The 22,903-nt window shown below is 33.2% G+C and overlaps 4 protein-coding genes across 4 annotated transcripts; 3 read left to right on the forward strand and 1 right to left on the reverse strand.

Moving 5' to 3' along the window:
- Nucleotides 1-293: 293 nt before the first annotated feature.
- LOC108858589 (uncharacterized) lies at nucleotides 294-848 on the forward strand. Its single transcript, XM_018632496.1, has one exon. It carries the CDS (start codon nucleotides 294-296, stop codon nucleotides 846-848), a length of 555 nt encoding a protein of 184 aa, XP_018487998.1.
- A 9,316-nt stretch (nucleotides 849-10,164) lies between these two features.
- Nucleotides 10,165-11,788, forward strand: LOC108857532 (ubiquitin-conjugating enzyme E2 14). The gene is made up of 5 exons (XM_018631525.2): nucleotides 10,165-10,285; nucleotides 10,411-10,513; nucleotides 10,756-10,853; nucleotides 10,958-11,058; nucleotides 11,372-11,788. Exons 1-5 carry the CDS (start codon nucleotides 10,237-10,239, stop codon nucleotides 11,525-11,527), a joined length of 507 nt encoding a protein of 168 aa, XP_018487027.1. The 5' UTR covers nucleotides 10,165-10,236; the 3' UTR covers nucleotides 11,528-11,788.
- A 957-nt stretch (nucleotides 11,789-12,745) lies between these two features.
- On the forward strand, nucleotides 12,746-13,975 carry LOC108863468 (CASP-like protein 4C1). Its single transcript, XM_018637900.2, has 3 exons — nucleotides 12,746-13,177; nucleotides 13,270-13,405; nucleotides 13,639-13,975. The coding sequence occupies exons 1-3, from the start codon at nucleotides 12,957-12,959 to the stop codon at nucleotides 13,858-13,860; spliced, it is 579 nt and encodes a 192-aa protein (XP_018493402.1). The 5' UTR covers nucleotides 12,746-12,956; the 3' UTR covers nucleotides 13,861-13,975.
- On the reverse strand, nucleotides 13,954-17,149 carry LOC108863467 (methionine--tRNA ligase, chloroplastic/mitochondrial). Its single transcript, XM_018637899.2, has 10 exons — nucleotides 16,727-17,149; nucleotides 16,307-16,600; nucleotides 16,056-16,223; nucleotides 15,790-15,914; nucleotides 15,561-15,654; nucleotides 15,232-15,330; nucleotides 14,942-15,122; nucleotides 14,737-14,852; nucleotides 14,501-14,656; nucleotides 13,954-14,408 (listed from the first exon to the last, which is right to left on the reverse strand). Exons 1-10 carry the CDS (start codon nucleotides 17,009-17,011, stop codon nucleotides 14,094-14,096), a joined length of 1,833 nt encoding a protein of 610 aa, XP_018493401.1. The 5' UTR covers nucleotides 17,012-17,149; the 3' UTR covers nucleotides 13,954-14,093.
- Nucleotides 17,150-22,903: the final 5,754 nt, after the last annotated feature.

The following is a 22,903-nucleotide window of genomic DNA, read 5'->3' on the forward strand; positions in this document are numbered from 1 at the left end:
CTAAAGGACTATGTAAGAAAATATCTAGTGCAAACTCTAATTTTTGATGGGGCTCTAGCCCAAACTCAACAGATATAGCATGGGACAAAATCTGCCTTCCTAAAAAAGAAGGTGGGATTAGATTTCGACCATCCGAAGAATTTAATATAGCTTTACTGGGTAAACAACTTTGGCGACTGAAACAAAATCCAAACTCCTTACTTACACGTGTCCTTAAAAGAAGATATTTTCGAAATTCGCATCCGTTCAAAGCACCAAAAGCCTCGAGACCGTCCTACGGCTGGAGAAGCATTATGGCTGCAAAAGAGTTAGTTACTAAAGGTCTTAGACGAACAATCGGAACAGGAGAAGATACGCTTGTTTGGCAAGACCCGTGGGTACCGGATGAGACCGCAAGGACTCCTATGATAACACAGGCCTATGATCCAAACTTGAAAGTCTCGGATCTAATTGACCCTGCGAGAAGGGAATGGGACATCACCAAACTCAGGAATGTACTCCACCCCGATGATATACCACTAGTCCGAAGTCTAAATCTTAGCAGGAACCCCATACAGGATAGTTACTGCTGGAACCTAACAGTATCTGGGAAATACTCAGTCAAATCAGGCTATATGTTTGCAAAATCAAAACCAGATGAGGAAACTGAGTTCAGGAATCAGCTACCCTCACTTAATCCATTGAAGGAAAAGATATTTAAAGTCAAAACCGGGGAAAAAATCTGCCATTTTTTGTGGCAAAGTCTCTCCGGAGCTATTTCAGTTAATGAAAGACTTTTCAAAAGACACATTGGAAACGACCCCAGTTGCCCCAGATGTGGCATGAAGAAGAAACGATCAACCATATGATCTTTACATGTCCTCCAGCAGTCCAATGATGGGCCCTTTCAACGATTCCCTCGGCTCCAGAAGTTTTCCCTTCAGAAAACCTCTATACCAACATAGATTACCTCTTCTCAAGATCCAACGCTGGTGGAAATATAGAGGAGTTAACCAGGGCCTCTACCAGGATTATTTGGTATATCCGAAAAGCCCGAAATGAAAAGTTGTTTTAATGGACGAGAATTCTCACCTAGAGACACTATCGATTTGGCGACACGAGAATGCAATGCATGGTTTCTGGCCAATGAAGAGACTGAAACAGGTGAAAACACTTTTGAGAACATACCTACGGAACCTCCAGAAAGACATACATTCATATGTGGGGTGGATGGATCGTGGAAAAAGGAGGACACTACGAGTGGAGTAGGATGGATCCTACAACTACAAGATGGATCAATTGACCTACTTGGACTCCAAGGCTGTCACAAGCAACTCTCGCCTTTACACACCGAACTTAAAAGTTTGATCTGGGCCTTGAAATGTTTGTCTCGCCATCATCGGTACTGCAACTATTTTGTTACTGACTCCCAGGAGTTGGTCAAAATGATCGTCTCACCTGAAGATTGGCCAGCCTTTACAGCTGAACTCAACGAGTTTAAAACTCTATGGACGTCCTACCAAGACGGGCAACTAGTTTACAAAGAAAGATCCAGTAACACTCAAGCCGACTTCCTCGCAAGATAAGCTCGAATAAGGAAGCGTATTTTCTCATATGTTAACACAAGGGTGCCACATAGATTGATATTCGCAATTCGGCTTTTGCTGATTCGTACTAGGATTTATCTTAGTATCTTATCGTGTAAAAAAAAGATGGATCATTTATCTCCTGAAATAGGGTTCTTTACTTCTTTGATTGCTATATAGTCACAAGATGTGACGACGATTAACAAGTTAAAAATGTGAACAAAAAGAGTATTTTCTCACTATACTTCATCTGCGCTTCATTTCCAATACTCTTATAAACACTAATGAGTGAACAAAGAGGATTGTTGATTTTAAAGCTAAATTGATGATCAGACGCTAGAATAATATGACGGCAAATAAAGAAAAAGGTGTCATATGTGAATAGAATAAAGAAGAAGAAGAAAACAACAAGGTACACCGGAATGTTAATGGAATGTTGATTTTTGTTTCTTTTAACAATACAACGAGCTAGAAAACAATGCAACATTCAGTTATAGCGAACTCTGGGACTTTTTTGTCGCAAGGGACAAAACAAACAAACTCAAGCCCATCACGTAGACACAGGCGTAGGTATATGGGTCAAAAGCACGGACATATATAGGTACATACATCCGATATACACATTTATACAACATATTCTAAGAGAAATAAAGAAAAATAATAACATATTTTAGTTTTCTTTTCACTATTTTTCTAGATTCGCTCTACTTCACCTTACCAAAAACTGATATCCGAGTTCGACATAAACAGCAGTAGGCTGTGTAGCCGCCAAATTTGAGGCAAGTTCAAAGATTTTCCTAAGACATTTTTATAAACCCCTTTATATGTATACTAGTATTAATCCCGTGCTATGCACGGAGGAGAAGTTTTTGTTTGGATTTATATCCGTTTTGATAAAATTATAATGTTCTGTTTTCTTTTATCAAAACTAAATATTATATTTTCAAAAAAACTAAATATTATTTTAGTCGTATTTTGGACCTGAATAAAATGGAGACTTAAAATAAGACGTGAAAATAAACAAAAATTAAACAGTTACACTAAAACAAAACAGTTAAAAAGGTAAACCAATTATTATGAATCTTTATTTTGAAAAATACATACATGTTTGGACGCAAGTTTTGTAGAAAATAATAGTTTGTAAATACCAAAACATAATAATATAATTCTGCATTTGATCCATCATTTTATTTGTATTTGATTTGTAAATAAGCCTTCTTTAAAATATAAATCTATTTATTTTTTTTTGATATAATAAAATAACGTGAGACTAAAATAAAATATTGGAACGTTAAACTTTTATTGAAAACTATTCTTTCAAAGGTTTTGAAATCTGAAGCCTCATACAAAGATAAATGCCTAACTAAATATAAAAGAAAAATAATCATTTCTCAAAAAAAAATATAAAAGAAAACACACTTTGGGATTTTTTTGGATAAACTTGTATTTTGTTATTCTTCTCCATCTCCCTTTTCTACAGTAATCACTAACCTTGAAGTTCAACTTTAAGACAAACAATATATAAAATCTTCAGTTATGTATAATAGACTCATGATTATAGATTTGTAAAATAGCCGGATATGTTCTGTCATAAGAAAATATGTTCGTAAAATAGGTAAATCATAAGAAATCAGTTCGTAAAAACGCAATATGTATATTGAAGATTCAGATTTGCAGTTGTACGTATTGTTACCTCAATTGGTGAAAACTCTTGTTTTCCTTTTTTTTGTTGAAGAAAGCTTTAAAACTGGAGTATAGTTAAATAACATCTTCAATCTGAATCATGTATAAAGAATTGAAAAGAATGAGAGAGAACTAATTGTAAATCGAAGAAAACTAAATTTAAAAGGCAAATTATAAACTTGTATAGATTCTTTACTATTCTCAATCACGGGAAAAAATGATAAAATGAATGGTAAAGAAAACAGATACGATCTGAAATCGTGAAAAGATTTTTGATTACAGATGACACAATTCTTTTTTCGAAATTAGATAGTGGCTTGACGGTATGAGAAAATTTAGGGATGCAGTTTTTTTTTTCAGTTTCGAAATAAACTGATATCAAGAAGACTTTTTTAATTGATTTTTTTTAAACTAAAACACGTGTCAGATTTTTATTGGTCAAGTGACTTGTGTTTTAGTATACACTACTATTATACCTCTACTGCGTAGGGGAGAAGAAAAATATTAATTTATTATATGATAAGAGTGTATTTTTTAAAGTGTATTTACCTGATTCATGTTAATACGCAATGTAATATTCTCTTCTTTTTAGAGGAACAAACTGATTAATAGTTGTCTTTTAAAATTTCAGTTTAATTTTTAATTCATTTTATTTGATTGCAGTTTCTGCTGGCTTTTATTATGTTTCTCATATAACAGTTTAGTTTTGGTTCCTGTGAATATCATTATGCTTAAATATACATAAACAGAATGTAAATATTTTTACACTGAAAATTTTCGTAAAAGTCACCTTACAAATACATGCAAAATCTATATAAACTTTTTGTAATCTCTATATAATATTATTTAAGAAGATAGTTTTCTATGTGCCGCGCTCACGTTAACTCTCATGATGGTTGATTATGCTGATATCTTTAATGAATTAAAAAAGAGAAAAAGACAAAAATAGCACCAAACCAAATTTTTATCACAAAAATAACATCACAAAGAAGAAAATGACCAAAAGAAGTTTTATTAAAGGGTAAATATGCATTTATAACTCTTGGGTTAATTAATCTAAGACTTAGGGTTTAGAGTTAAGGGGTGAAGTTTTAGGAATGTATTCAAATTTTTAAAAATAAAAAATAAAAAATGAAAGTTTTCAAAACAAAAAGATGCTATTTTGGTCATTTTATTTTTTGAATGCTATTTTGTGATAAAAACTTAAAAAGTGCTATTTTAGAAATTTGCCAATTAAAATCTACATTTAAATACTACTATTGAAATTTTTATTTAGTTTCTTTTTAAATTTTTCAAATAACATATATAATAAAAAGGAAACATTTATAAAGTTAAAAAAACAATTTAAAAACGAAAATATATGTTTATATAATATGATTTCATTAAAAAGGAAATTTCACAAAATAGAAATATTTCATTTAAAACTATTTTAAATAACATAATATACTTTTGAAGTAATAAAATATTTCTTTATATCTACATTTTCTTAGATGAAAATATATATTTGTATATAATGTGATTTCGTAATCTATAAATTATATTTTACTTATATAATATGATTTCTGAAATACAATTACAAAAAATAAACTGTTTATTATAAATAGATATTAAAAATAAAGTAAAATTAACTTTTGATCAAATAATTAAAATATTTTAAATTAACATTAAAGAGATATTAAAAATAAAGTAAAATTAACTTTTTGATCAAATAACTAAAATATTTTAAATTAACATAACACTATATAACTTAAAAATGTGGATATATTATATATTATTATTATTAAAAGATTAAATTAAATTTTATGTTTTATGTTTGTCAAAATTAATATAACCATAATCAAAATACCAAAGCAAATCTGAATTCTCATTTTTAGGATTATTTAAATAAATTTCAGTTTACCATTTAATAAATATAAAGATAAAATTATTTAAAATTTTAAAAATATTTTAATGATTGTAAATATTGATATGTGTTCATGAGCTTCCAAAGATGTATTAGTTATTTATGTAATAACTTCCTATTGATTATCGTTTTACTTTCTGATATTTTATTTTAAAAATAAACATATAATTTAGTTTTTGTAATTTGGAATCAAATACTTTAGTTTATTTTTATTTCATTCTAAGCAAAATATATCTTAATTTATACACAATCTTCCTCAAATATATCTACATATCTAAGATAATAACCAACTTAAATGCAAATAAGAAATTTAATCATAATTTTCATATATTTAAAAAAATATTAGTTGAATTTAGAGAAATTGATGCAATTCAATATACCCAAATGCTAAGTTATTTAAAATTATATTTTTGATTAAAATAATATAATATTATTAGTTTAAATCATGCATAGAAATTATAAATTAATTCAAAATTAAAATTAAATATTTAATTTATAAATATTTGTATCCGTGCATGAGTACCGAAAAATTACCTAATATTAAATATTGCGAGTATTTCAAAAAGTAATGCGAGTTCTTATTGAAGGTTACAAAATCAGTTCTTATTATTTTAATAAATGAAGAACCATTCTACGTTTTAAAATTTTATGAAACAAGTAAAATAAGTTCAAAACGAAAATTCCAATGGAGACTGAGAGAGAGTATCGAACCGGGTGGACCAAATATTAAAATTATCTTTTATAATTCGCAGTTCCGGTTTTATTTTGTTGGTTAATTAAAGTAACCTTAATTGAAATTAGTGGTAACATAATGAGTGGCAATCTCCAAGGGATTATGGAATCTGGGCCTTTTGGATCTGCTTTTGCAATGGCCTATGCCCTCAAATAAATTGTTTCTTTGCCAAAATCTATCTCTCTTTCAAATCCATTTGCATTAGACTTGAAGAAAGGAAAAAAAAAGCATACACTCGTTCCAATACGTATCCAACATGCGATAAATATAACAGAAAATTAAAGTACAAAAATAGCAAATGCGTCAAAAGAAGAAAATAAAAGGAAAAGAGAAGCATATGTTCAAGTTCTGTTCTCTCCATACCAATGCATCTTTAGGTCCAAAGGACATCTTCCAAGTTAAATTTTAAATTATTTCTTTTTAACAAAAACACTTTATATTATGTCTTCTTCTTTTTTTGTTTAATTGAATGTACCTTTTCATATTTATTGTAATTGTCCATCGGAACCGCTCACGTTCTTCCACATGCGCTCAAATCATATTCTCACTCTCCTTTTTTCCACAGGTTAACTGAACATTTCACGAGAGATATCAGCCAAATAAACAAGCCTTAGAGGGAATTATAGATACCCATTCATGAATGAGTTCCGATTCTTAACACGCATAAGATGATTAAGATCTAATCTTATATTTATTCAATTTCATAAGATTTATATTAGCGTGCATTGACATGTGGCGTCATTACCAAATTATCTATATTCTCATGTATGTGTCTTTTCTACAGAGACCACTTATAACCAGGTATAGTAACATTGTCTGAACGATGTATTCATCTAGTCTTATGATCGCTTTGAATAATCAACCTTACCAAACTATTCAAGCACCTCCAAAAGATATGATGCTAAGATATCTACATATACAAGATAACTGTGAAGTTGGATACTCATATACTTTGAGCCTCCTGTGTGATCTAAATAAATGAAATAAAAACAAAATTTTCAGTAATTTACTATGACCATAATGCTAAAATCTAATATTTTTCAATGTTTCAAACTAATGGTTCTGTTCTATCGACATTTATTTATTTGTTTTTCTCAACAAAATCTTAGTTTTTCAAACATATGTTTCTTCTTATCATTAGGAGTACGTTGCAAAGCATATTTGTATGCAATATGGAAGAAAGAAAACGATATAACCAATCAATGATCATATTAGTATCCACAGTCCATTAGACTTTTGAGTTTTGATCAAAGAAGAAAATTTAATGCATATTATCGACAAATGAAAATCCATCTATGGACAACGTTGAATTGGTTTAGTGGTAAAAAGGTTGCGGCTATAATTTCACCACCCGGATTCAATTTACATTGAAAAGGATTATTTACAATACTTGGATTTCTGACAAAAAGATGAAACTCACCTTTATTTTAACACTTATACCAAAAAAAATTTCATCTATGATCTCTCGAGATTTTCAGCCAACATTCTTCCAGACAAACCATATAATATCATCATTTAACTGATATCTTTGAAACTTGAGAAATTGCCAAAAATACCATTTTCATAGTACCACTTTTCATGTTTACACTAACCACTTTTACCACTACTTTTAATGAAGGGTTTAGATTTGAAGGTTTAGGATTTAGGGTTAAGATTTGATGTTTTAGGGTTTAAGGTATATAGTTTAGAGTTTAGAGTTGAGGATTTAGGGTTTAGAGTTGATGATTTAGGGTTTATAGTTTAGACTTTAGGGTTTAGGGTTTAGGATATTGAATTTAGGGTATATAGTTTAGGGTTTAGGGTTTAGAGTTGAAGATTTTGGGTTTAGGGTTTAGAATTGGAGGTTTATGATTTAGAATTTGGGATTAGAATTTTGAAAAGCATATAAAAACAAAGATATAAGAGTTTTTACCATTTTAATAAATAAGGTATTTTTGAAAATGTGTCTTTAGTGGTGGTAAAGATGAATAATGGTACCTTGAAAGTGGTATTTTTGAAAATTCCCCTTGAAACTTGTGTTTCTTTGACAATTAAAATCTTTCTACATAAATTTATGTGTAAATAATTTCCATCTGTTACAGAAAACATGTTTTAAGAAAAAAAATTGTTTCTAAAAGAGAAAGTACATTTTTTATATTTTAATACATTTTCATTAAATAATAATTGTAAATTGTAAACTTCAATAAATTTAGTTATACTTATTGAACTTACATTGGTTAAAAGTTACGAGAAATGATTAATTTTAAAAATAATACATTTATAATCAAATTTAAGATAATTTCTTAATATGTGTGAAACTTTTAAAACACTTAACATTTTAAAACCGATGAAATAATATATAGAATACAAATGTGACATTCTGATTGTCATATAGTCATATACATTAGCAAAGTTTAAAATAGTTTATTTGAATATTTATATTGTTAAATTATATTTATTTTTTAAAATAATACAATTTCAGAGGTTAAGTGGGGGTTATTGGTTCTAGTATTTTTGTGGATTTTGAAAAAAGTTTTGGATTTGCAAATCATTGACAAATCCCTTAATTTCAAAATCAAACAAACAGATTTCAAAATCAAAGATTAAATTTCAAAATCAAAATAAGTGGACTTTATAAATGAATGAAATGGATTTGCAACTAATTCATCATCTTCATACGCTATATATATTTTCTTCTTCTGTAAAGATCTGAAACCGAAGCATCTCGTGGACTAACAATAGATTCAGTAACCTCCCTAGGTTTCAAGACGCTGCTATTGTTAAAAACGGCATCTACGTATACTCCTCGCATCTCACAGTTTCTAACATCTTTTCTCAGGAAGAGCATGTATTCCAGAATTAGCAACCAATCTATCATCATCTCTAGAAACGGAGCTGGGCTTAGTAATCCAGAAAACAGTTTCTTCTATATCAAGAGATTTATTGGTTGGAGTCTACTCAGGTTTTGGATATGTTTGTCAAGGATGAGGACAGGAACATCAAGACTCAAGCTTGACTGCTTGAGTATCCTCCAATTAACAAACAGTTTGCCGCTGAGGCATCGTCAAGAAAAAGCTAACCATTACGTAAAGTCAACACATTGTTGTATGAGTCCCATTGAGAATAAAACTCAGAGAATGATGCAAACTTCAGCTTCAATAATATTTGACAAAGACTTGTTGCAGACACTGCACTTGTAGCTCAACGACGACTTCTCAACTACTGCCGTCACCAGAGGAAGAGGAAAAAGCTGATGATTGCCGCCATGAGTGAGGAGCATAAGGCAGAAAGCGGATCTTGAACGTTTGAATCTATTACCTTTGGTCCAGTGTTCGACGCCATGGAATCTTAAAGAGTCTTTGAACAGAGGAGGAACCAGAGAAGCTAGTCTCGGTGAGCTGAGAGCCTAGAGCGCCATTTGTTTGAGTTTGAGTTTCTTTTGTTTTTATTGTTATGGAATTGGATTGAAGTGTTGCTGAAGAAAAGAACAAGACAGTGTAAATATATAGTAGTGGAGAGGAAGTTCCGTGACAAGTGGTGGGAAAGTGTGAAGATGCTCCGGGGCCTTTCTATTTGTAGTTTTACTGTAAATCTGGATGAGGTTGTAGCCTAGGTGATGAGGTTGTAGCCTAGGTGATGTGGTTCAGTTTTGTTCTCGTGCAAGTGCAAATGTAGTAATCTGTTATTTTTATAAAATTTGAAGTTTAACCGATATAATACAAATCCAAGCAAAATAACAAGCTTCACTTCTGTATTTGTTCCTTTGTATTTTGATCCTAAAAATACTCACAAATCCATTGAAGTACAATTTCAAATCAAATACTTAAACAAATTCTTGTAATTGAATAACACTTGATTTCAAAATCTATTTTAAAATCACAAAACCAATAACAATAGATTTGAATATGGATTTTAAAATCATAAAACCAATAACACTAGATTTGGTGTGAATTTGAAAATCCATTAAAATATGCAAACCAATAACACCCCCTAAGCGTGTTTTGAACTACATTGATCATTAGATAAAGATAATTTCTATAAATCGAAAACAAACATAAAATTTGATGACAATAATGTTTAAGCGTTCTGAACATTAAAATAAAATCTGAGCGTTACAACAAAAAATAATATAAATTTCTATATAGTTTAAAAAGTTAATAATAAAATTTTTAAATACAATTATGCACCTCTAATAGCTATTGGATATTTTCCTCTTTTTAATCTCTTCGATCGAAAAGACTTTTTTTTTACTACAATATTCCATTTAACTTTAAAATAAGAAAATATAATTCCTGGAAATATATAAATACGACTGCCCTAGACGTCCAGCCATCAAACAAAATCCTTGGCTCCCCCCGAATCTAGTTCTCTCGATGGCGAATAATAATCAAGCAAGTCTTCTTCTCCAGAAGCAGCTCAAAGGTACTCTTTCCTTCTTTATTCGATCCCTTCTTTCTAGGGCTTTCGAATTCGATCTCGCGTTTCTGAATTGATTGGTTTTGATTGAGCTGAAAGTCGATTCCGGTTTAACCTAATTTTGTTTGCAGATCTGTGCAAGAACCCGGTTGATGGTTTCTCAGCTGGTCTCCTTGACGAGAGTAACGTTTTTCAATGGAGCGTCTCCATCATGGGTCCTCCTGATACCTTGTAGTGAGTTTCTCTTCTCGAATTCAGCAGTTGATTTTGTGTGTGTTCTGTTTGATTCTATACAGATTGTGTGAGGTTTGATTTGGTTGTTATCTTAAATATCAAGCTGTAGTATTGAATTTGCTTAGGTGATTGATTCCATTGTGACATGAATGTTTTGTTTTGTTATTTTTCTTTGCATTGTGGTACTTTTGATTTGGTTCTGTTTCTATGTTTGATAGAGGTTAAGTATTCTCTGATTGCAGTGAAGGGGGATTCTTTAATGCAATTATGACGTTTCCAGATAATTATCCTAATCAACCACCAACTGTGCAGTTCACTTCGGAGATGTGGCATCCTAATGGTAAAGTCCTGCTCTGCTTTTTCTGAATAATAACAACAACTCTCGTCTTCTCCCTGATTGAGTCTTTTCTGATGGCTTTTATGTATGTACATTTGGAACTGCAGTTTATTCTGATGGTAAAGTTTGCATATCGATTCTTCATCCTCCTGGTGATGATCCTAATGGTTACGAGCTTGCCTCTGAACGTTGGACCGCTGTCCAAACGGTATAAGACATTCGTTTCTCTTTTTTTTTTTTGCCATTTTAGTTTAGTTGCTATATAATTTGGCGTTCTTTGCATACGAACATAGTATTTGAAAAAGGTCACTGAAAGATACTGGTTTAGCTTATACAAGTCTGAGATACTCTGCAGAATGGTGTAAATATCTTATAAGAGTGCTCGAGTGGATACACGTTTGAATATGGACTTGTTTCTCATGTCTTTGTTCTAAACCTCATCATCCGTAGTGTGTATCATGCTCTCTGTTTGTTAGATCAGATGATTATATGGAGCTAATGGGTTGTTGTGTATGTTGCAGGTAGAAAGCATTGTGTTGAGTATCATATCCATGCTCTCGGGTCCCAACGATGAGTCACCGGCTAACGTGGACGCTGCAAAAGAGTGGAGAGACAACAGGGCTGAGTTTAGGAAGAAAGTGAGTCGCTGTGTTAGAAAATCGCAAGAGATGCTATGAGCAGTCTCTTGCTCCCCTGCGTTTTTATCTTTTGTAGAAATTTCTCTCCTAAGCTAAAAGAGAGAGAGAGCGAGCGTAAGAAGCATCATCAATCATCAAGAAGCAGCCGCCAGATGAATCTGTGTGCTCAAAAGCTTGTTTTCTTTTTTTCTTTTGGTTTTGGAGTTGGCTTTAAGGTTTGGAATATTGTGGTGGAATCAAATCCAGTCCACCTTTTAGGATTATAATCTTACTCTCGTTAATGGATTCGTTTTCACATTCCTTTTTTTATTTTATTTTGATATCATAGCTTTTGACTATATTAATCAATCGGAAACCAAAACGTGTGACCAATTTTGGTTTGTAGATCGTTAATTTTCATGTGAAGGTAGCATCAGGCTTGAGTGTTCGGTTCTTAACTTTAAAAACTAAACCAAAATATCTGAATTTCTTTTGGATTAATCCATTTCCGATATATTCTCATAAAATAAAATATATGAGAACTTTAAATATTACGTGAAAATATATTCGAAGATCTGTGAAAAAAAAATATAATTTATATTTGAAATATATACAAAATATCCAAAATACTATATTACTAAATTTGAATACTGAAAGTATATAAAAGCTAAAATTATAAATATATTTAAAATACCAAGAATAATATATTTATGATATCCACATTTTTTGGACATTAAGATAACCGATATGAGTATTGGATAATGATTTCAGAAATCAAACCACTTTGATATACATGTAATAGTGCGCTGATACCTGAAATCAAACCAAATCAGATAATTTCAGGTCAGTTCCGGTCCGGCATGCTGAGAGGAGGGATGGCTCTAACGTCATTTTCAGACTTTCTTTAACGACTCCAGCATTAATTACTCGACAACAGTTTCTATTTACTAACAAAACATTTAACAAAAAGGAGACAAGAAGGTTTGTTGAATTTATTACCTTTGTGTACCTAATCCATTTAATGACACACAAATCCTGCTCTCTTTATTGGTTCGTCAGAAACGTCTACTATCATGTGAAAACCGGGGTTTTAATTTCAAATACCTTTCCAAAAAAACGCAGCAGTCTCTCAACCTCACCCGTTTGGTCGAATCGCTCCTCTCTGACCACTAAACAATACTAGTACCAAAAATACTCACTTCCATTAATGATTTGGGAGCGTTACCCACTGCAACAAAACCGATCCACGAATATTAAACCAGACAAAAATGAAGAAAGCGACATTGTACCAGCCGGTTATCAATCTATTTCTCTTTTCTCTGCATCACTTTCCCTCTCATTCTTCCTTATCTCTCTCTCTTTCTCTCTCTAATGACTCGTGACTCCAACTTAACTACTTTAAAACCGTCGCACTTCTCATGAGTCCTGTCTCTCTTCTCCTTCTTCATCACCATCACTGTTAGCCACTCCTCTGATCTCCTCCTCCACCATGCGCTCGCCGCATGACTTCCGCAACGGGGAATCTCCGGCTTACCGAGACCATACTCACTTCCACTCCACCGTCGCGGCTCAGAAGCTCCGTCGCTTCAATTCCCTGATCCTCCTCCTCCGCTTGGCCTCTTTCTCCTTCTCCCTCGCCTCCGCCGTCTTCATGCTCACCAATTCCCGCGGCTCCGGTTCGCCTCACTGGTACGACTTCGACGCTTTCAGGTTCCAATTCTCCTTTCTCCCCCTCCTCAATTTCAAAAGTTATAATTAAAAGGAATCAAACTGAGATCAGAATCGCGTCTTCGGGGTTTCAGATTCGCGTTCGTGGCAAACGCGATCGCGGCGGTATATTCCGTGTTCGAAATGGGAGTTTGCGTTTGGGAATTTTCAAGAGAAACAACGTTATGGCCTGAAGCGTTTCAAGTGTGGTTCGACTTTGGTCATGACCAGGTGATTTGTTTGATTATTAATTAAATAACAGATCAATTCTTTAAGCTTAGATTTGCATACTAAAGGCAAACATGCTGTCTCAATGATTGCTTAATTATTTTAATTAATAACTTGAATATTTTAATTAACCCCCAATTAATTAATTAACCATGCTTTAGTAGTTAGAAACGTTAGTAAAGAGAGACAAGACATGAAGCAATGTGTATACATGTATTTTGTGTATCTATCTGCAGGTCTTCTCTTACCTGTTGCTATCGGCAGGATCGGCTGCAGCAGCATTGGCTAGGACGATGAGGGGAGGTGACACGTGTACGGCCAACAAAGCCTTCTGCTTGCAGTCAGATGTAGCCATTGGCTTAGGCTTTGCTGCTTTTCTATTCCTTGCCTTCTCTTCTTGCTTCTCTGGTTTTCGAGTTGCTTGCTTTCTCATTACAGGCTCTCGTTTTCACCTTTAGTAGGGACTGATTCTTAATGAAAAAAAAAACAGAGTCGTTTGTTACATTTGTCTATCTATGGAGTTGATGTGTTAGAGCTTTACCATATACATATAAGATAACAAAGTTTGATGAATCAGAACTATGAAGTCTCAGTTTACAGTAGTAGATGAAGCTGATGAAACATTGAATAGAATTGAATCATGACAAGGGGTTTTAAAGCTTCAAGCTACAAAACGAAACCACAAGATTGACTAAGCTTCTTCTGCTACAATCTGAGGCTGTTGCTCTACTTTGACCTTAGCTTTACCCTTTTTCTTACTATCCTTTGGCTTCTTCTCTTCATCTTTCTCTGCTGCATCCAGCTCGATCCTTACAAAAACAGGACTCGCTTGCGCCATTACTTGACCTCCCTTTAGCTCTCCCCACTTGGTGTCATTCCATGTTACGCTGTTGAACTGATCAACTGAGAAGCCAAGCTGTGAATATATCTTCAGGCTTAAGGAAGGAGCAATTGGGGATAACGCCACGGCTATGATTCTCATTACTTCGAGTATAATCACCAGATCCTGTAATCAAATGGGAGACAAAACCAGTCACTAATTTGATCCTCTTAACCAATAACAAATCCTTTATGTTTATTTTTTGTTTTGTTATTGACCTTGGCTGCAGCTTCTGCTGAGTCACCACCTTGTTTGAAAAGCATCCAAGGTGCTCTTTGATCCATGTAGGAGTTTCCAGCATTCCCAATCTCTAACACAGCCTCACACGCCGTTGATAATGAAAGATTCTCATAGTTTGTCCGTGCCTTTTCAACCTTATAATAGAGAAACAGTACAATATAAGATAAAAGATTTAACCTAATGAAAGCAATTAGAGAGAAGAGAGCTTTTTTACCAGCTTCTCCACTGTGTCTTTCAAAGAAACTCCTTCAGCTGCAATAGTGGAATCTACTACTAAAGTGGACTCACAGTTCTTTTTAAGAAGGCCAAGAGTACGGTTAAGGAGGTTTCCTGAAGAAAAATGCAGCATTAAATAACATTTTTAGAAAACCAAAAGGCTAAAACAAGACTCAAAGAGTTAGTTCTAGATAAAAAGAAACCTATAGTGTTGGCGAGATGTGCATTGACAATTTTTATAAAACGGTCTTCTGAGTAGTCCCCATCGTTTCCAAACTCAACCTCCCGGATGAAGAAGTACCTGACAGCATCTGGTCCAAATTTCTGAACCAGCTCAAAAGGTTCTAGAGTGTTCCCCAACGATTTCCCCATCTTCATTCCATCCTATGATTTGATAAAAACCATGGAAGCAATGATATCACATCAATAAGACCAAAAGAAGTTGGCAAGAACAAGAACTCTACGCAGAGGTTTTTTCTTCCTGGTTAAGTACCTTTGTGAGAAATCCATGGCCAAACACCATCTTTGGAAGGTTCAGACCAGCAGACATTAGCATAGCAGGCCAATAGACAGCGTGAAATCTTAGAATATCCTGCCGAATAGACAAATAAAATTCATGAATTTGGAAACATATATGCGAGGTAGTCAGTTATAAGCAAATACAAGTATACAATAAACCAGCAATTATATTTAGTGACCATGCGATTGTTATTCTTTCCAGAAAATCTCTAAGAACTCAAGAAAGTAATCAGTTCTAATCAAATATTGAAGGTGAATCCGTTTAATATTTACTAGAGAGCTGAGAATGAGTATAAGCTGTACCTTTCCGATCAAATGCAATGAAGCAGGCCATCCTAATGAAACAGCAGTGTCAAGATTTTGTTGCTCATTGTCCTCTGTTAGAGCTGATATGTAACTGTAATGAAAAATGAAAGAAATGTTAGATTAGAGTTTTAATCTTCACAGTTTAATACAAAAGCCTGTACATCAGTGTGTGGACACAGATGAAAAATCAAGCACTAACCGTAAGTAAAAGAGAAAGGAAACCTACCCTAGTAGAGCGTCAAACCAAACATATATGGTTTGCTTATCATCATTAGGAACAGGAATCCCCCAATCTACTAATGCTCGAGAAATTGAAAAATCCCTTAATCCACTCTTTATCCAAGTTTGCACCTATTAGAAAAAAAGGATTAAAACAGAATGAGCTAGAGACTCCTCTAAGACCAAATCCTTGAGATATTCTGCATAATGTGTTATCACCAAAGGTTCACAAGTACTACTTGAATGCGTCAAAGGAAGACTGTGTTCTCTCACCTCGTTTAGACGGTAAGGAGGCTGCACAAAACGAGGATTCTGAGACAAAACTTCCTCAAGAGGTTTCTGATATTTGGATAGAGCAAAGAAGTAGTTATCTTCTTTCCTTGCAACACATGGCATTTGATGAACAGGGCAACAATTGTTTTCAAGCAGCTCTTTCTCATCCTACAGAGAACAAAACCAAAACTTAATAAACCATAAAAGTATAAACCCTTTAATTAACTCTTCATTTAAAGAAACAAACAAACCTTATATTCCTCACAGTTAACACAGTAAAGCCCTTCATAATCAGCTCTGTATATATCACCGTTGGCGAAAACACGTTCATAGAACTCTTTCACGATAGCTTCATGCTTAGGATCAGTGGTTCTAACGAACTTATCATAAGCAATATCGAGTTCTTTCCAAAGAGTTCGATAAGATTGAGAAATGAGATCACAATGCTCAGCAGGGTTGCGTCCGTTCGCAGCTGCTGAAGTAGCTATCTTCTCACCGTGCTCATCTGTTCCCGTGATAAAGATAACCTTCTTCCCAAGCAGCCTCTAAAACAAAAAAAAAAACAAGACCCATCACATAAAAATCGAAACTTTAGAGAGATAAAGAGGTGAAGCAGCAAAAAGACTGAAACTTTACAAGAACCCTAGAGAGAGAGGTCAGAGACCACAAACCTGGAAACGGGCGATTGAATCGGCGGCGATGGTGGTGTAGGCACTGCCCATGTGGGGAGGGGCATTTACGTAATAGAGAGGAGTTGTGAGGACGAAAGTGTCGGCGTTTTCATGGCTTCCGAGGGTGGAAGTAGAGTAGAGAGCTCTCCTCGTCGGGGAAGAAGCGAGCTTTTTGGAGAATCTGAAGCTGTTTCTCGAAGAGAATGGTTTCTTGCTGAGCGGAGTGTTGAATGGGTTTAAGAAGGAGAGGGCGTTGTGAAACGAAGAGTTCAGCCTCGCCGCCATTGGTGAGCAAGACCTTCGCCGGAGAAGCGGAGGATGAAGAGATAGGAGGGGGACAAGGGGTTTCGAGGCGTAATTTAGGTCTTGGTTCGGTTTTTATCGGGTATCAAAGCAACAAAACCGGTTCAGTTGAGTAAATATGCCATAATGAAACCGATTTTGTCATACTCCAGACCATTCACAGCTATAAAAACCTTCCTCTTTAGGACACATCCCGTCCAGTTATTAGTGGATGAACTAGTTTTGGTTCGAAAATTTGACTTTGGAGTTACCTATTTATTCATATTTGGACATTTGGTTTCCGTTTGATTTCGCTTTAGTTAATTCAGATTTTTGGTTTTATACTTCAGTAACCAAACATGAACATCCCAAAAATATATTCGGTTCGGCATGGATAACTATATCAAGAATCATTAAATATCCAAAATTATCGAATCCAATTTCGTTCTGATTACTTTTATACCTAATCTATCCAAAATTATCGGATCCGATTTGGTTCTGATTATTTTTATACCTAATTTATCCAAAAGTATCTAAAATTAAATAACTAATTTACCTGAATTATTTAAATAAAAAGTATCCAAAATAGTTTATTATTTTAAATAAAAATAAAATTTTGAAAATTATAGCTAATGAGATTTGAATATTTCGGCATTTGGTTTAAATGTAATTAGATATTTTGGATTTATAGTAGAATTTAAATATTTTGTTTCTTTAAAATATAAATATAAATAATAGTTTTAAATATGTTTTATATTTTGGGTATCCAAAATACTTATTCAGTTATTAATTCGGTCTGAATATCCGTAATATTTTAAAATAAGAACTGTTTGGATTGTTATGTTTTTTAATTCAGTTTTGGATTGGATAATTTTGGTTTGGTATGAATCAGTTTTCTGATTCTGGTTAATTTGTCTAGGCCTAGTATTTTGATTGTATTCATAATATTAGTATTGTAAATTACTTACTAATATTTCATTCATTTTTCACTATTCTGATCTAAATATGTTTAATACTAAAAGGTAGAATAATAATCAAAAAGATAAATATAATCACATAGATAACCAAATCACCGTATACATTATCATATTACGTCTTTTTATAGATACAAAATCCAATTCTAAAACTCATATAATAATATAATACCCAAAAATATTCATATTACATACTTTTAACAAGTTAAGTTACGTTTAGTTGTAAATCGGTCTTACCTTTGACAAAAAATCTGTCTTATTTGATTTCACTTGCCAGTATGTGGTCTCACCCGTGGTTTTGAACCACTTCGTTTCTTCTATGTGGTGCTGCTGCCACCGGTTCTTACACTCTATGTCAAAGAGCAATCGGAGCATGTCCAAAAAACCATCGGAAAGGATCACCCATAAATTCAAAAAACCTTCCGATTTGAATGAATTTTCAGACTGACAAGAATAAAAACATTGGGTGATGGAAAGTGATAAATAACACTGACAAAATCCTCTGTTTCTTTGTTTTCCTTTGGTCCCATTGATATTTGAGCATGCCTTGTGTTGCACATCTTTTGCTTTTGTCTTAATAAAAAAAACTCCCCAAGACTTTCTGATGTTTTCTTAAATCAAAAACCATTTTGAAGCCGAAATTGGTATACATTTGTTTTTGTTAAACCAAAATCAACAACATAGACATACACTCAAATATTATACGATGACACATGTAGCAAGAAGTATACTAATGTAGTATACTTATTATCCAAAATCTAAAGTAAGGAAATGAAGGCACCTTTTGATAATGCATCACTTTAGAGAAAAGCAAAGTTGTGGAGCCACTCTAATTGCTGCTGCGAAAATATGCTTTTAATGGATGCACTCATATACATGTCATGTGTGAGACATTTGGTACCATCATTACCAGCTTCACCCTCAAATCTTTATTCCTTTTTCATTCTTGAATATTGAAAGAATTAATGTTCATGTCACATAAAATTTTATAAATCGTCACTCTTTCATTTTTCTCCATACAATAATTTCGAAAGAAGCTTCAAACCCCACGATCTACGGCAAAGACGTAGTTACAATATTGTACTATTATAGATCTATCTTCGTAGTGATGCAAATTGTAAATTATTTTATTATGAAAATAACATGATGCAGACTTTTTACTATGTTGTTCCAGACTAGTAATTACTTTGATTACCGATTGAAACATGTTTTTAAGTAACGTCAGAGATAATTTTCCCATGACGGTGCAAGCCAATAATTTGATGAAACATTTAAAGGGGGGCTTTCACTGGTCTTGCATGTAATTAATGTTTTTTCATATCATACTAGGATGGGATCGCGACTTCGCCTATATTCATTTAAGAATTTGAGAAATGTACATATCACAGTCATATCATATGGCACTATTAGTAGGCCATTTTAAACTACAACTATTTACTTTTTCGTTTTGTACATACTAGGTTTATAGTTTATACACACACTATGCTTTGTGAGATTTGATTTTAAGACTTTCATATGACATAGTTAAGAAATAAAACACGTTTCAGTATTCTCTATATATTTTCTAAGTTTTAATAATTTTGATTTGCAAGAATTATAGTATAGTTTTAATTAGAAAATTACATTGAAAATCTTCGAGAAAAACTTTAACCTTTGTTACACATAAGGAACGTGTGGTATTATTGCTAGTTGAATTCTGATAGCATTGTTAACTTATATTATATCGATATGAAAACGTTGGGGTGCGCTATAAATTCAGCAAGACAGTTATTAATACAGTGTCGGTAATAGTAGGGGGAAAACCTTCATATTTAGTTGATGCTACTATCGTGAATATTATCAAAATGTTTTTTTGACGAACGTTTAATGTTTATAAACAATATTATTACGTCAGTTGGAATTATGGTGACCTCAAGTGTTTTCAGATTGTTTATTTACTAGGTTATAGTTATCATCTCTTCAGATGTTTTATACAGATATTCGTTTTTGTGGGTAAATACTGTAAATGAACACATCTTCAGATGTTGTTCTTCTGAATCTTCTCCATAGCCTCATAGTAACAAATTAACAAATAATATAAAGTGTTTGAGTAAAACTAAAGTTAATTCGTTTTTTAACCGAGTTCGAAACCATGACTGAAAAAAAAAAAACCGTGACTGCATGCATAACTGGCTATTTATAACAATCTCTCATTAGAGCACCATTAACCCAAAACCCCAAATAGAGGTGCTTATTCTTTTTTTTAATAATTTTAAGTTGTAAAAGTGATCTAAGATACAACACTAAGCACCCCGAACATTTTTGTGCTCCAATGGGAGATTCTTATTTTGGGTTCTTAAAAAAAAATTATTTTTTGAAAGATGCAATTTTTTTTGGTCAACAAAGATGCAATTTATTTATTAAATAAAACATAAAAAGAAACATTTAAACATAGATTCTAAAATTAAAACAATGTTTCAGAAAAAAATAAGAAAAACAAAAAAAATTGGTATTAGTTAGGTCATTTTCATATTTGGGTGTCATTTTAGTCATAAAATAGTGTTTGAGAAAGAAAAAAAGATCGAATTTTTTTTTCTTTTCCATTTTTGATTGTAGTTTTGATCATTTTTAAAAAGTTGGTGCTAGTTAGGTCATTTTCATATTTGGATGTCATTGTGGTCATAAAAGCAGTATTTGAGAAAGAAAAAAAAAGAACAAAACAAAAGATTTTTTTATTTTCCATCTTTGGGTGTCATTTTAGTTATTTTCAAAAAAAATTTGGTGCTAATTAGATCATTTTTATATTTGGATGTCATTTTGGTCATAAAACAGTGTTCGAGAAAAGAAATTACAAAAACAAACGAATTTTTTTTTCCCATTTTTGGGTGTCATTTTGGCTATTTAAAAAAAAATTGGTGCTAATTAAATCATTTACATATTTGGATGTCATTTTAGTCATAAACACAGTGTTTGAGAAAGAAAAAAATAACAAAAAAAGTTTTTCCATCTTTGGTTATTATTTTTGTTATTTATTTTAAAAAAATCAGTGCTATTTAGGTCATTTTTATATTTGGATGTTATTTTGGTCATTAAAAATAGTGTTGCAAAGAAAAATATTTGAAAAAAAAAGTTGCTCACTGGCAACGCGCTACGTGTCTATAAAACACGGCGCTTGTGATGCTTAAACAAGCGTCCATGCTTGTCGTTGCTTCCTCTTTTTCATATTTTTTTTTTTTTTGAAAACTGTTAAGCACCGGGGTTAGCACCCCCGTTAATAGTGCTCTTACGATCTCTGATAACTAGTTCAATTGTTCATTTAATTTTTTTATTCTTTTAGTTTGTTCAATGATAAAAGAACATGTTAACACAAGCTTCTAGAGGCGTTTTTGCAGGGTCTAGTTTTAGACCATTGTTTTTTTAACTGGGGTTCTTAGATTCGGATAAGAGACGATTTTAGTTTTTTAAAAAATTTTAACTAAAAAAACTAAGAACCGACTTTTAAATAAAAGATATAACCGTTTTTAGGCGAAAAGTGGAAAAAAAAATGTCAAATCTGAATTAAGAACCCCGACTAAAAAACTCCGACTAAGAAATCAGTGTGAATCATGCCCTAGATACTAAGAAATTTACCTCTCTGGTTTTTTCATTGTTTTTGTTTTTTTTTTAATAGTTAAGATAGTGCCTTCATAGAACTCAACTGGTTTTCTTGTTGACTACGAAACTCAGCTAAGTTACTTTTACACTTTTACTTACAATAGTTGTCTGGTAATTGCATCGCATTTATAGCATTTGATGTATTTTTTTGTCGACTATAGCAATTGATGTCTAAACAAACTTTCCAATTAAACATACTCGAAACCTGTCTCATGGCGTTGAAATAATAATATTACAAAATCAAGAAGAAACATAATTCAGAAAATTAAAATAATCAAAAAGAACTCCCCAAAAAAACCTCTCGCATCTCTCTAAAACACACGACGGAACCCTAACTCCGGCCCGGTTAATCCGGTGCCGGAGGCATCTCTCCTTCCTTTTCTCTCTTTTTTTCTTTGCTTTCTCTCCTCTTCCTTGATCTTGGCTGATATGCTCGTGTGCTCTGGGTCGGAGTTCCTCTCAAAGTTTTTGATTGAAACTGACAGTGGTAAGATCTGGCGCTTGGAGTCGCGGCGAGGTCAACGAGATGGCGGGAGGAAGAAAGTCGGCTTTTAGGGTTATTGGAAGAAACAGATCTGGTTTTCCCCTTTTTCAGATCTCGTTGATTCCGGTCCGGTGACGGCGCGTGGCTCGGGAGACGCCCTCTGCTCCTTGATTCTACGTCTCCAGAAGACGGTGAGGCGAGCGGAGGAAGACTCGACGGCGGATGGACAGGGTATCGTTCTCTGATTTTGGAGAACACATGAACAATGACTCCCGCCGATAAAAATGGTCAACAGGAAGATATTATAGCGGTGGTTCATGGTGGTGACACATTACCCTAGTGCTGAAAGTTTTATCTTTTGGTGTGTGTCTCACTTCTCTGAAAGTCCGAAGAGCTATACCGACCGGCGTTCTACGGAGCCGAAACCCGATTTTCATTCGGATCTTGTGTCCGTTTTAGGCTGAGGGTCGCAACGTTCGAAGACCAAGAGAATGAGGAGGTCCCGATTATGCACTTTGGTGAAGAGGCTATTGGGTCATGAGCTTTAATGTCGATCATTAGGATCCTTAGCAGTTCCAATCTTATTTCGGTGAAGTCTGTAATTCTGTTGTGTTAGTAGACGTTTGATGTACCATGAGGTCAATTTAGGTGTGGTAGAAGAGATGAATCAGTCCGAGTCGTGTATTGATTTCATTCTCATGGTGGTCCAATATGCATTGAGTTAAGGTTAGGTAATGTTAGTTCCAATCAAGTGAGCTAGGATGATACTAGACCAACTCAATGCATTTGTGGTGAAAGTCTATT

Source organism: Raphanus sativus, chromosome 5 (genome assembly GCF_000801105.2).
Source record: "Raphanus sativus cultivar WK10039 chromosome 5, ASM80110v3, whole genome shotgun sequence".
Lineage (NCBI taxonomy): Eukaryota > Viridiplantae > Streptophyta > Magnoliopsida > Brassicales > Brassicaceae > Raphanus > Raphanus sativus.